We start from the raw sequence: 12,189 nt of genomic DNA on the forward strand, positions 1-12,189 counted from the left end.
CCCTGGGAGTGTTTGATGGAACATTGTAGGGGCAGCTTTACTCTATATCTAACCTGAGCGATACCTGCCCTGGGAGTGTTTGATGGGAGAGTGTAGAGGGAGATTTACTCTGTATCTAATCCATGCTGTACCTGCCCTGGGAGTGTTTGGTGGGACAGAGTAGAGGGAGATACACTCTGTATCTTACCCGTGCTGTACCTGCCCTGCAATTGTTTGATGCGACATTGTAGAGGGAGCTTTACTCTGTATCTAATCCAGGCTGTACCTGCCCTGGGAGTGTTTGATGGGACAGTGTAGAGGGAGTTTTACTCTGTATCTAACCCGTGCTGTACCTGCCCTGGGAGTGTTTGGTGGGACAGTGTAGAGGGAGCTTTACACTGTATCTAACCTGTGCTGTACCAGCCCTGGCAGTATCTGATGGGACAGTGTAGAGGGAGATTTACTCTGTTTCTACCTCATGCTCTACCTGCCCTGGGAGTGTTTGATGGGACAGTGTAGAGGGAGTTTTACTCTGTATCTAACTCGTGCTCTACCTGCCCTGGGAGTGTTTGATGGGACTGTGTAGAGAGTGTTTTACTCTGTATCTAACCCGTGCTGTATCTGCCCTGTGAGTGTTTGATGGGACAGTGTAGAGGGAGCTTTACTCTCTATCTGATCCAGGCTATACCTGCACTAGTAGTGTTTGATGGGACAGTGTTGAGGGAGTTTTACTCTGAATCTAACCCGTGCAGTACCTGCTTTGGGAGTGTTTGGTGGGAAAGTGTAGAGGGAGCTTTACTCTGTCTAATCCAGGCTGTACCTGCCCTGGGAGTGTTTGATGGGACAGTGTAGAGGGAGCTTTACTCTGTATCTAACCCGTGCTGTACCTGCCCTGGGAGTGTTTGGTGGGAAAGTGTAGAGGGAGCTTTACTCTGTCTCTAACCTGTGCTGTACCTGCCCTGGGAGTGTTTGATGGAACATTATAGGGGCAGCTTTACTCTATATCTAACCTGTGCGATACCTGCCCTGTGAGTCATAGAGTCATAGAGTCATAGAGTAATACAGCACGGATAGAGGCCCTTCGGCCCATCGTGTCCGCGCCGGCCATCAAGCCCTGCCTAATCTAATCCCATATTCCAGCATTTGGCCCGTAGCCTTGTATGCTATGGCATTTCAAGTGCACATCCAAATGCTTCTTAAATGTTGTGAGGGTTTCTGCCTCCACAACCCTTTCAGGCAGTGAGCTCCAGACTCCAACCACCCTCTGGGTGAAAAAGTTCTTTCTCAAATCCCCTCTAAACCTCCTGCCCTTTACCTTGAATCTATGCCCCCTAGTTATTGACCCCTCTACTAAGGGAAAAAGCTCCTCAGCATCCATCCTATCTATGCCCCTCATAATTTTGTACACCTCAATCATGTCCCCCCTCAGCCTCCTCTGCTCCAAGGAAAACAAACCCAATCTGCCCAGTCTCTCTTCATAGCCGAAGCGCTCCAGCCCTGGTAACATCCTGGTGAACCTCCTCTGCACCCTCTCTAACGCGATCACATCCTTCCTGTAGTGTGGCGACCAGAACTGCACACAGTATTCCAGCTGTGGCCTAACCAGTGTTTTATACAGCTCCATCATAACCTCCTTGCTCTTATATTCAATGCCTCGGCTAATGAAGGCAAGTATCCCATATGCCTTTTTTACCACCTTATCCACCTGTTCCGCCGCCTTCAGGGATCTGTGTACTTGCACACCCAGATCCCTCTGACCCTACGTCTTGCCTAGGGTCTTTCCATTCATTGTGTATTCCTTTGCCTTGTTAGTCCCCCCAAAGTGCATCACCTCGCACTTTTCCGGGTTAAATTCCATTTGCCACTGTTCCGCCCATCTGACCAACCCATCTATATCGTCCTGCAGACTGAGGCTACCCTCCTCGCTATTTACCACCCTACCAATTTTTGTATCATCCGTGAACTTACTGATCATACCCTTTACATTCATATCCAAGTCAGTGTTTGATGGGAGATTGTAGAGGGAGATTTACTCTGTATCTAACCTGTGCTGTACCTGCCCTGCAATTGTTTGATGCGACATTGTAGAGGGTGCTTTACTCTGTATCTAATCCAGGCTGTACCTGCCCTGGGAGTGTTTAGTGGGACAGTGTAGAGGGAGCTTTACACTGTATCTAACCACTGCTGTACCTGCCCTGCAATTGTTTGATGGGACAGTGTAGAGGGAGCTTTACTCTCTATCTAATCCAGACTGTACCTGCCAAATAGGAGTGATTGATGGGACAGTGTAGAGGGAGCTTTACTCTGTATCTAACCTGTGCTGTACCTGCCCTGGGAATGTTTGATGGGCCAGTGTAGAGGGAGCTTTACTCTGTATCTAATCCAGGCTGTAACTGCCCTGGGAGTGTTTGATGGGACAGTGTAGAGGGAGTTTTACTCTCTATCTAACCCGTGCTGTACCTGCCCTGGGAGCGTTTGGTGGGACAGTCTAGAGGGAGCTTTATGCTATACCTAATCCAGGCTGTACCTGCCCTGGGAGTGTTTGATGGGACAGTGTAGAGGGAGCTGTACTCTGTATCTAACCCGTCCTGTACCTGCCCTGGGAGTGTTTGATGGGACAGTGTAGAGGCAGTGTTACTCTGTATCTAACCCCTGCTGTACCTGCCCTGGAAGTGTTTGATGGGACTGTGTAGAGGGAGCTTTTTTCTGTATCTAACCCATGCTGTACCTGCCCTGGGAATGTCTGATGGGACTGTGTAGAGGGAGCTTTATTCTGTATCTAACCCGTGCTGTAGCTGCCCTAGGATTGTTTGATGGAACAGTGTAGTGTGAGCTTTACTCTGTATCTAACCTGTGCTGTACCTGCCCTGGGAGTGTTTGATGGGACAGTGTAGAGGGAGCTTTACTCTGTATCTAATCCAGGCTGTACCTGCCCTGGGAGTGTTTGATGGGACAGTGTAGAGGGAGCTTTACTGTCTATCTAGCCTGTGCTGTACCTGCCCTGGGAGTGTTTGATGGGACAGTGTAGAATGAGCTTTGCTCTGTATTTACCCTGTGCTGTACCTGCCCTGGGATGTTTGATGGGACAGTGTAGAGGGAGCTTTACTCTGTATCTAATCCAGGCTGTTCGTGCCCTGGGAGTGTTTGATGGGATAGTGTAGAGGGAGCTTTACTCTGTATCTAACCCATGCTGTACCTGCCCTGGGAGTGTTTGATGGGACAGTGTAGAGGGAGCTTTACTCTGTATCTAACCTGTGCTGTACCTGCCCTGGGAGTGTTTGATGGGATAGTGTAGAGGGAGCTTTACTCTGTATCTAACCCATGCTGTACCTGCCCTGGGAGTGTTTGATGGGACAGTGTAGAGGGAGCTTTACTCTGTATCTAACCCATGCTGTACCTGCCCTGGGAGTGTTTGATGGGACAGTGTAGACGGAGCTTTACTCTGTATCTAACCTGTGCTGTACCTGACCTGGGAGTGTTTGATGGGACAGTGTAGCGGGAGCTTTACTCTGTATCTAACCCGTGCTGTACCTGCCCTCGGAGTGTTTGAATGGACTGTGCAGAGGGAGTTTTCCTCTGTATCTAACCCGTGCTGTACCTGCCCTGGGAGTGTTGGATTCTGACACTAGTTTTCTAAAATATGAACCAATTCTTTGCACAGCAATGACTTCCTCACCTGGATGACAGAAAATTAATTTATCATTGAAAGTTGGCAGCGTTCAAACATGTGATGCTGGGCCCAAGGCTCGCCCCTGTAGGACCATTGTCGCTGTGCACGCAGAATCAAATGGACCGTGTCAGAAATCATTCATCTGGTTACTGGGACTGGCTGGCTTGTACTTGAGTGCAGAGAATGGCCCTTCTCTTGGTTACTTTCTGGTTTCCCAGCACCTGTGTAGCCCGAAGAAGTATATATCCTGCATGTAGTATCCTTCGAACTTCCCTACAGCTTTCCTCAACCTGAAGCACAGTTGCTCCACCTCATATCCTCACAATTTTGAATCTCAGACTCATGACCCTTGTTCAATCTCTTTCTTTGTCAGAACCATGACACGGTGAGACTCCTTACCTCCCATAGTTTTCCCTTTCACCTACAATCTACTGACTTTAATATGTGGTGTCCACTTGTTCCTAGCTACTGCTTCCCAATTCCCAACAGACCTCATCTTGTGTCCTACTCTTCCCAACCTGGACAGCATCCTATGCTCTGGGTCATCGTTGTTTAGCTAAACTTTCTCAGGTAGGAAGTGTCACAAACATGAATTTAATTGCAGTAGATTTAGGAACCAGCAGGAACATAGCGGCTTGACTCAAGTCTTCATCTAACACAAGACTCACAAAGGAGACCTTGCGATGTACAATCACAATATCATTACACGATTAGCACAGGCAGAGAGAGTGAAGTGTTACTCACAGTCCAGCCCCCACTGTCAGTAGTCATGTCGCAGAAGACTTGCATACTTTGCTGTGGCTCTCCATTGATGTAGATGGTGTAGATGCCACTGATTGTGTCTCCGTTGAGCAGGTGCTGAGTGCAGTCCCATGGGTACGGGTAGAGACGGCCCGCTAAAGTAACAAAGAATGGATCAGTACTGGAGGAGATGAGGCACGACAGTGAGCTCATCAATCTGCACACACTCAGCTCCTCAACCTCCAGTAACACCAATGGCAGTAGTGAGGACACTCGAACCTACCTATTTAACAACCCCAACCCAAAATGTTCATTGGGGACCACGGAAGCCAACCAGGAATGAATGAACAAATTAATAAACAGTGTTCACTGGTAAAACCATAAAATTTAAGCTGATTAGATAGAGCCAACAAGGATTTGTAATGGGTGGGTCATGTCTAACAAACCTAATTTAATTTTTGAGGACGTAACTTAAGTAGTGGACAGGAGAGGCCTAGAAATTCAGTTTGCACAGTTTTGGGGCGCTAAAGTCGGGTGTTCGGTAAATTTAGCACCCGCCGGAAACTGCAGGCAACCGCGCCGAAATTCAGTGGATGTGGCCAAGAGTTTTGGCGAGCGCTGAAACCGGCGTTGCAATGCTCGGTTCCGGCGCTAAACCGGCGCTGCGGCCTGATAACGCCGATGCCGGGCGCAGCGCAGGTGCGGTCATGTGTTGCTTGACAGCAGACACCCTGACGCCGGCCTGCTCTTAAAGGGGGAAGGGTCAACTTTGACTGCTGCCACGCCCTGCACACTGGAGCCCTGCTGCTAGGCCTCAACAGTGCTGGTGGGACAAAATAGCGCCAGGACAGATGGAGATGGCCCGTGAAAGAGCCCAGCGCTTCTCAGACCATGCACTGAGGGTGCTGATTGATGCTGTCCAGGAGAGAAGACCCATCTTGTGCCTGGACAATGGCAGAAAGGCTCCCAGGAGAGAGTTCAGGAAAGCCTGGAGGAGCATCGCACGCAGGGTCTCCTCAAACTCAGATGTGCCCAGGACTGCGGACCAGTGCCGCAAAAAGTTCAATGACCTCTGTCGGCTGGTGAAGGTGAGTACCCTTTCCACTGTCCTCCTCATCCTTGCACATGAGCCTCACACTATGGGCAAAGGGACCTCAAAGGCATAATGGGCAGCCCTCCTCACGCAGCAATGCCACTGGCATGATCATCAACAGCACTTTCTGCACTGACCACACTGGCCAGGCTATTCTACCATGGGAGGCAGTACACACAGCAACAGGGCACCACACTGTACTTAGAGTCCGTCCTTTCTCTTGCAGGCCAAGCTGGCAAGAAATGCACGCAGCCGGGTGGAGACCGGTGGTGGACGGCCCCACTACCAGGCTCTAAGTGCTCTGGAGGAGAGCGTCGCTGGACTCCTGCGTCCCTGGGTGACTGGCCCTGTAGCCATCGGGGATGCGGACCCTGTGCTGGGAGCCACTGGTAAGGAGATGACCGCTTGCAGCTCTCTCGTTGCCCTAGTGCTTCCGATCTAAATCCTTTCCCACTGACGGACAAATGCGCATAATGCCACCGCTCAGGCGTCCCTCGCTGACGCCCTGTCCTCACTTTAAAGCTACTCTTGTGCCTTCCTGCTTTCAGCTGCTGAGGAGGAGGTGGTCCCTGAGGCGCCGGGTGCCAGGCCCTTGGAGGAGGAGGACGTCCAGGACGAGGAGGAAGCCGGCCCATCGGGCGAGCCCTCAGCCGTGCCAGGGGATGGCAATGAAGGGGGGACGTCTGGCATGCAGGGGAGCCAGGGGGAGGTGTTGCAGGGGAGGGCAGATCCTGCTTGCAGTGGGGTCCAGGCAGGTGGCAGGGGTCGGCCAGCTCGGCCGGCTTCTCCCCAGCTGCAGAGTCCTCTCTCCAGTCCGGAGAGTGGCCTCGGCCAGGAGGTGCGCCTCCTGCAAGAGATCTCGGTGGCGTCTGACCGGCGCCACCATGAGTTCATGGGGGTTGTGCAGCAGATGCCGCACGCCATCGAGTCCCTGGCTCAGAGTGTGGCAGCATTCGGGCAATCACAGGCCAGGGGGGTGGAGCAACTGGCCGCAGCGCACGCCAGGGGGGTCGAACTACTCGCGGCACTGCAGGAGGAGAGTCGCCAGAGAGGTGGTTCCTTCGACACACTGTCACAGCAGCTGGAGGCACATACCCGGGCAGTGCGGTCACTGACTTCTGCCACACTCGCTTTGACGCAGAGGCGTCGCACCCGCACCCGCCGCCCTGCTGCAACACAGCGGGCTGGCCTCCAGCACATAGCTGCGCCAGCTGAACTGCCAGGCCGGACGACTGCCACTGTGTCTACTGAGCCTCGCGCGCCTGGCAGCAGCCAGCTTGCCCCCCTTGGAGCATCCGACACTGCCACTCCCCCAGCCAGGGTGCGAGGAGCTGCTGCTGCCACTGATGCTGGCCAGCCACAGCCGAACCAGTCAGCAGCCGGCCCCTCCCGGGACGTGCGTCGTGTTGGCCGACCCCCAAGGGCATCTGTCGCGACGCATGGGGGCCCTCATGAGCCTTCCCCCAGCCTTGAGGCCGCCACAGGGCCCACGTTGAGGCAGAGCAGCAGGCTGGGCAGGGGCCGGGGAAGGCTCTCTAAGGACTCGCCCTCTCGGCACAGCCGCTAGAGTGTGGTCTCTGCGGCATTGTATATATGGGGGGGATTGTGTTTTGGGGGCTGATTTTTGTGGATGGCCGAAATTGAAGGCATTTTTTGTTTTTATGGGGGTCTTTCTGTTGGCGAGGGGGGCCCTTTTTTTGTTACGGCCAATGTTGAAGGCCATGTGGATGGCCAACTTTTGTTAGTCCTCCCCAGGTTGGGGGAGTGACATATGTTTGTGACTGTTTTTGGGTGTGTTCTGTGTTTTTGAGTTTCATGTGGGAAGGGGCCTCAGTTTGTTAAATAAAGGTTTTTATTTATTCAGCTTGTCCAGGTGTCATGTTTCAAGTGTTTGCTGCGTTAACCGGCTGACGGCTTCCGGAGCGGCTGCCTTCAGGTGCGCTCATTCCCACAGGCCATTCCCTCACAGCGGGCCTAGAAGTGTCGAGCAATAAGCCCCCGGCGTACGGCCCTTGGGCCTTCTGGCCCCCTCCTGGCCTGCTCCTCCTCCTCCTCCCCCTCCTCCTCCTGATGGTCCTCCTGCTCGTCCTCCTCAGGTGGTGGTGCAATGTCAGGTGGCAGTGCCTGCGTCCGGCGGATAGCCAGGTTGTGCAGCATGCAGCACACGACGACGAACTGGGACACTCTATCCGGCGAATACTGTAGAGAGCCGCCGGAGCGATCCAGGCAGCAGAAGCGTTGCTTGAGGACGCCTATGGTTTGCTCTATGACGTTCCTTGTTGCTTGATGGCTTTCGTTGTATGAGTCCTCCGCTGGGGTCCTGGGCGCGCGGAGCGGGGTCATGAGCCATGTGCACAAAGGGTAGCCCTTGTCCCAGATAAGCCATCCCCTTGGTGGAGGCTGTGCCTGGAACATGTCAGCCACAGTAGTCTGGCGCAGGATAAAAGCATCGTGGCTGCTTCCTGGGAAGCGGGCATTTACAGCTAGGATGCGCTGCCTGTGGTCACACACCAGCTGCACATTGAGGGAATGGTAGCCCTTGCGGTTGCGGTAAACCTCGGGATTGTCTATAGGTGCCCGCATAGCCACATGCGTGCAGTCAATGGCGCCCTGCACCATGGGGAAGCCCGCGATCCTGCCAAATCCCACTGCACGCTGCTGCTGCCTCTGTTGGGTCATGGGGAAGGAGATGAACTGGTGTCTCCTCGCGAACAGTGCATCGGTGACCTGCCGGATGCAGCGATGTGTGGCAAACTGGGAGATGTTCGCGATGTCCCCAGCAGCGGCTTGGAACGAGCCGCTTGCATAAAAGCTGAGAGCCACCGTGACCTTCACTTCCACCGAGAGAGACGTCCTGGACATGAGCTGTGGCTGCAAATCTGCGTGAAGCAGCTGGCAGATCTCTCCAACCACCTCCCTTCTGAAGCGCAGCCTCTTTACACAAAGTGCCGCAGACATGGTGACATAGGACACCTGCTGCCGGTATTGCCTGGGTGCGTAAGGCCTACGTTGGCGACGCCTGATGGCCCTTCTGTGTCTACGCATGGCTGCCCGTCTCTCACAGCGTCTGCGAGCCCTCCGCACATAATGCTGCAACTCAATGTTGGCCCCCCATGCAGCCCCCATAATCAAGGTTGCAACAGTGAAATCAGCAAGAGTCAAATGTCAAAGCACTGGCCAGAAGCCAAAAAGACCTCTCCTATCTTGTCCCAAATCTGGAATCTCTGTCCCTTGGTCTCTGTGTAGAAATCCAAAGCAGTGAAGTCATTGCAGCAAAATGGCTGGGCTTTATAGGTCAGTGGAGGTGCCCTTTAATTTGCGCTGCCCGAGGCCCACAGGGCCTCTGCAACGTTCCATTTTACAATTCCTAATAGCGCCACGCCCACATTGGGCGGGCGCCACTCAATTTCCGGTTTGGGGCGCTAAAACAGCGTTGCGCGAGGATATGACGTCATAAGCTGCGCGCGCACCCGAGCGGGCGCTAACACTTTGCGCCGGCGCTAAATCTCAAATGAATTTGGGCGTCGGCGCAGATCGGTCTGCATTCCGGCGCTAAGGCTTTATCGACGGAAATATAGCCCTTTTTTGGCGTTATCGCCTGGCGCAGCCAACTGAATTTCTAGGCCGAGAATGTCTATGGATATAGTTTATATGGACTTCCAGAAGGCATTCGATAAGGTTCCACATAAGGGACTGATAGAATCATAGAAAGTTACAGCACAGAAGGAAGCCATTTCAGCCCATCGTGTCTGCGCTGGCCAACAAAGAGCTATCCAGCCTAATCTCACTTCCCAGCTCTTGGTCCGTAGCCCTGCAGGTTAGAGCATCCCAAGTGCACATCCAAGTACTTTTTAAATGTGGTTAGGGTTCCTGCCTCTACCACCCTTTCAGGCAGTGAGTTCCAGACCCCCACAACCCTCTGGGTGAAGAAATTTCCTCTCAAATCCCCTCTAAACATTCCACCAATTACTTTAAATCTGTGCCCCCTGGTTTTTGAGCCCTCTGCTAAGGGAAATAGGTCCTTTCTATCCACTTTATCTATGCCTCTCATAATTTTATACACCTCAATAAGTTAGCTAAAATTAAAGCTCATGAAATTGGAAGGCAAATTATTGACCGGATTTGGAGATAGTTTGGGCAGTAGGAAACGGAGAATAGGGATAATGGATATGCACTCAAATTGGAAGAAAGTGACTAGTGGTATCCCACAAGGATTTATGTTTGGGCCTCAATTATTCACTATATTTATTAAGGACTTAGATAACACAATAGAAAGTCATATATCCAAGTTTGCTGAAGACACACAGATTGGTAGCATAGCAATTAGGGTAGATGGGAGCATAACATAACGAAGAGACATTGATAGATTAAGATAGTGGACAAAACTGTGGCAGATGGATTTCAATGCAGGTATGCGTGAGGCCATCCTTTTTTGATGAAAAAGGGATAGATCCAAGTCTGTTTTAAATGGTGGAAAGCTAGGAACAGTGGAGATCCAAAGAGATTTAGGGGTCCATGTACACAGATCACTAAAATGTAGTGGTCTGGTACAAAAAATAATCAAAAAGGCTAATGGAATGTTAGCCTTTATACCTAGAGGGCTAGAATATAAAAGGGAGGAAGTTCTGCTGGAGCTACACAAAGTCCTGGTTAGACCACATCTGGAGCACTGTGTACAGTTCTGGGCACCGCACCTTAGAAAGGATATATTGGCCTTGGAAGGAGTGCAGCGCAGATTCACCAGAATGTGACCAGGGTTCCAAGAGTTAAATTATGAAGAGAGAATATATAAACTAGGCTTGTATTCCTTGTGGAATATAGAAGGTTAAGTGGTGATTTGATTGAGGTCTTTACGACTTTGAAAGGAATTGATAAGGTAGATAGAGAGAAACTTTTTCCGCTAGTGGGGAACATAACCTTAAAATCAGAGCCAGGCCATTTAGGAGAGAAGCTAGGAAACACTTCTTACATTGATTACATAGAAGTTACAACACAGAAACAGGCCATTCAGCCCAACAGGTCCATGCCGGTGTTTATGCTCCACATGAGCCTCCTCCCACCATACTTCATCTCACCTTATCAGCATAACTGTCTATTCCTTTCTTGCTCATGTGCTTATTGTTAAGTCTGTGAATTATTTAGTTAATTAAGACACAGACTAATGAGTAACAATAAAAACAGGTCTTTACTGGTTGGAGGTAGGGACTATACTGAATACAAGATTACTGCACAGTGCTTATATACCGGTGTGTTCACCCCCGGTATTACGTCTACAGCAGCCTGAGAAAGTAGTATATCTCTTAAGGTGGAACAGGCTTAAGCTCTCTTAAGGTGGAACAGGTTACATACACAACACTCCTCCCTTCTTAGCTTTATAGTCATCCCCCCATTTAACATAACGTAATAACATATATAACTTCATGTTTAACGTAACATATCACAGATTCAGTCTCTGCGGAAAACAGTTCACAGATTCAATCTCTGTGGTGTAGTCGGTTCACGTTACTCATTCAATAGTCCTTTCATGGATTTAACAGCTTGAACTTCCGAACTGATTTGGCTCCGTTCGGAGGGACCACGTGTGTGATCTGGTAGAGGTGATAATGGTTCAGATGGGTCATCTTCTGTTTTTACTTTTCCTTTTCTGCTTCTTGGAGACTCTCTGGGCTCCATTGTCAGCTGCCACAGCTGCCAGCTGCATGCGCAGTTCCTCCTTCTCTTCCTCCTGTTTCCGTCGTAGAGCCAGCTTCTCCCGATGCTCTGTAGACTTTTGGTGCTCCTCCATGATTTCTGCACTTTGGGAGTCGAAGTTACAAGCTGGGCAGGACAGGACATCGTAATATTCGGTGTCGTCCACCAGGTCATAGTAATATTCGGTGTCGTCCTGAGCTAGACCAGTGAGAGGGTCGTCTATTTCCTCCATACCCAGCTGGACGTTAGCCAGCTCTTGTTCCAAATCCAGACATCTTTCCTGAAGAGACTTCTTCATGTGTACCTCTGCATCCAGCTTTTTCTGGGCTTTCAGCAAGTCGTTTACTAGTGACCTCATTTGTGATTTTAATACTTCAACTTCCTTTGGAGATTGATTGATCGGACTATGCAATCCCTCTACCGGAGCAGCTGTTTCAGCGGTCTGTTGTTCTACGTTGACGTGAGTCAGCGTACTTTTGGCATCCAAGGGCTGCTCTGTTGCAGTCATCTCAGTCTGTGTTGCCACCTCAGCTCTTCCAATAACCTTTGAGAGCTCCGAACCCCTTTTGTTTGAATATTGAAGTTCGTGTTCAAGTTTTTCCCATTTCAGAGTCCTGTCCTTCAGCATATGCAGGAGTTGGCTGACCATTAACTCCTCTGACATCAGACGTTTTGTGTGCTCCTGCTCCATTTTCTCCATCAGCTGCTTCTGTTGTCTTTCCAGATTCTCCAACTCTATATCAAAGAACTCTTTCGTTGCATTCAACTCTTGCTCAAAACGGCGAAGCATTTGTTCTAATTGCTGTTGTAGTTTGAAATGGAGTTGAGTTCGAGCCCGGTGTCCCTCAGAAATGGGCACATCAGTAGACTTGCCAGACTCAGAATCCACAGTTAAACTATGTTGTTGTTGCTCAGTGGAATTCTGTGCTGAAACTTTGTCTTTTGCACCTGAGTTGGGCTTACCATCATCCGTTCCAGAGTCTGGGCCGACTATCTTCACCGAGTTCTCACTCGT

The 12,189-nt window shown here is 50.9% G+C and overlaps 1 protein-coding gene across 4 annotated transcripts in view; it reads right to left on the reverse strand.

Annotated features, from left to right (window-relative positions):
• Positions 1–12,189, reverse strand: part of tnr (tenascin R (restrictin, janusin)) — a 1,257,678-nt gene that overhangs the window by 130,566 nt on the left and 1,114,923 nt on the right. For all 4 annotated transcript variants that reach the window (XM_085982119.1, XM_085982118.1, XM_085982121.1 and 1 more), the window contains exon 18: positions 4,394–4,545. In XM_085982119.1, the coding sequence (XP_085838245.1) occupies positions 4,394–4,545 (152 nt within the window). The remainder of the gene's footprint in view (positions 1–4,393; positions 4,546–12,189) is intronic.

The sequence above is a fragment of the Somniosus microcephalus genome, chromosome 3 (assembly GCF_052327205.1).
Source record: "Somniosus microcephalus isolate GS21.2 chromosome 3, FLI_Smic_1.0, whole genome shotgun sequence".
In the NCBI taxonomy this organism is placed as follows: Eukaryota; Metazoa; Chordata; class Chondrichthyes; order Squaliformes; family Somniosidae; genus Somniosus; species Somniosus microcephalus.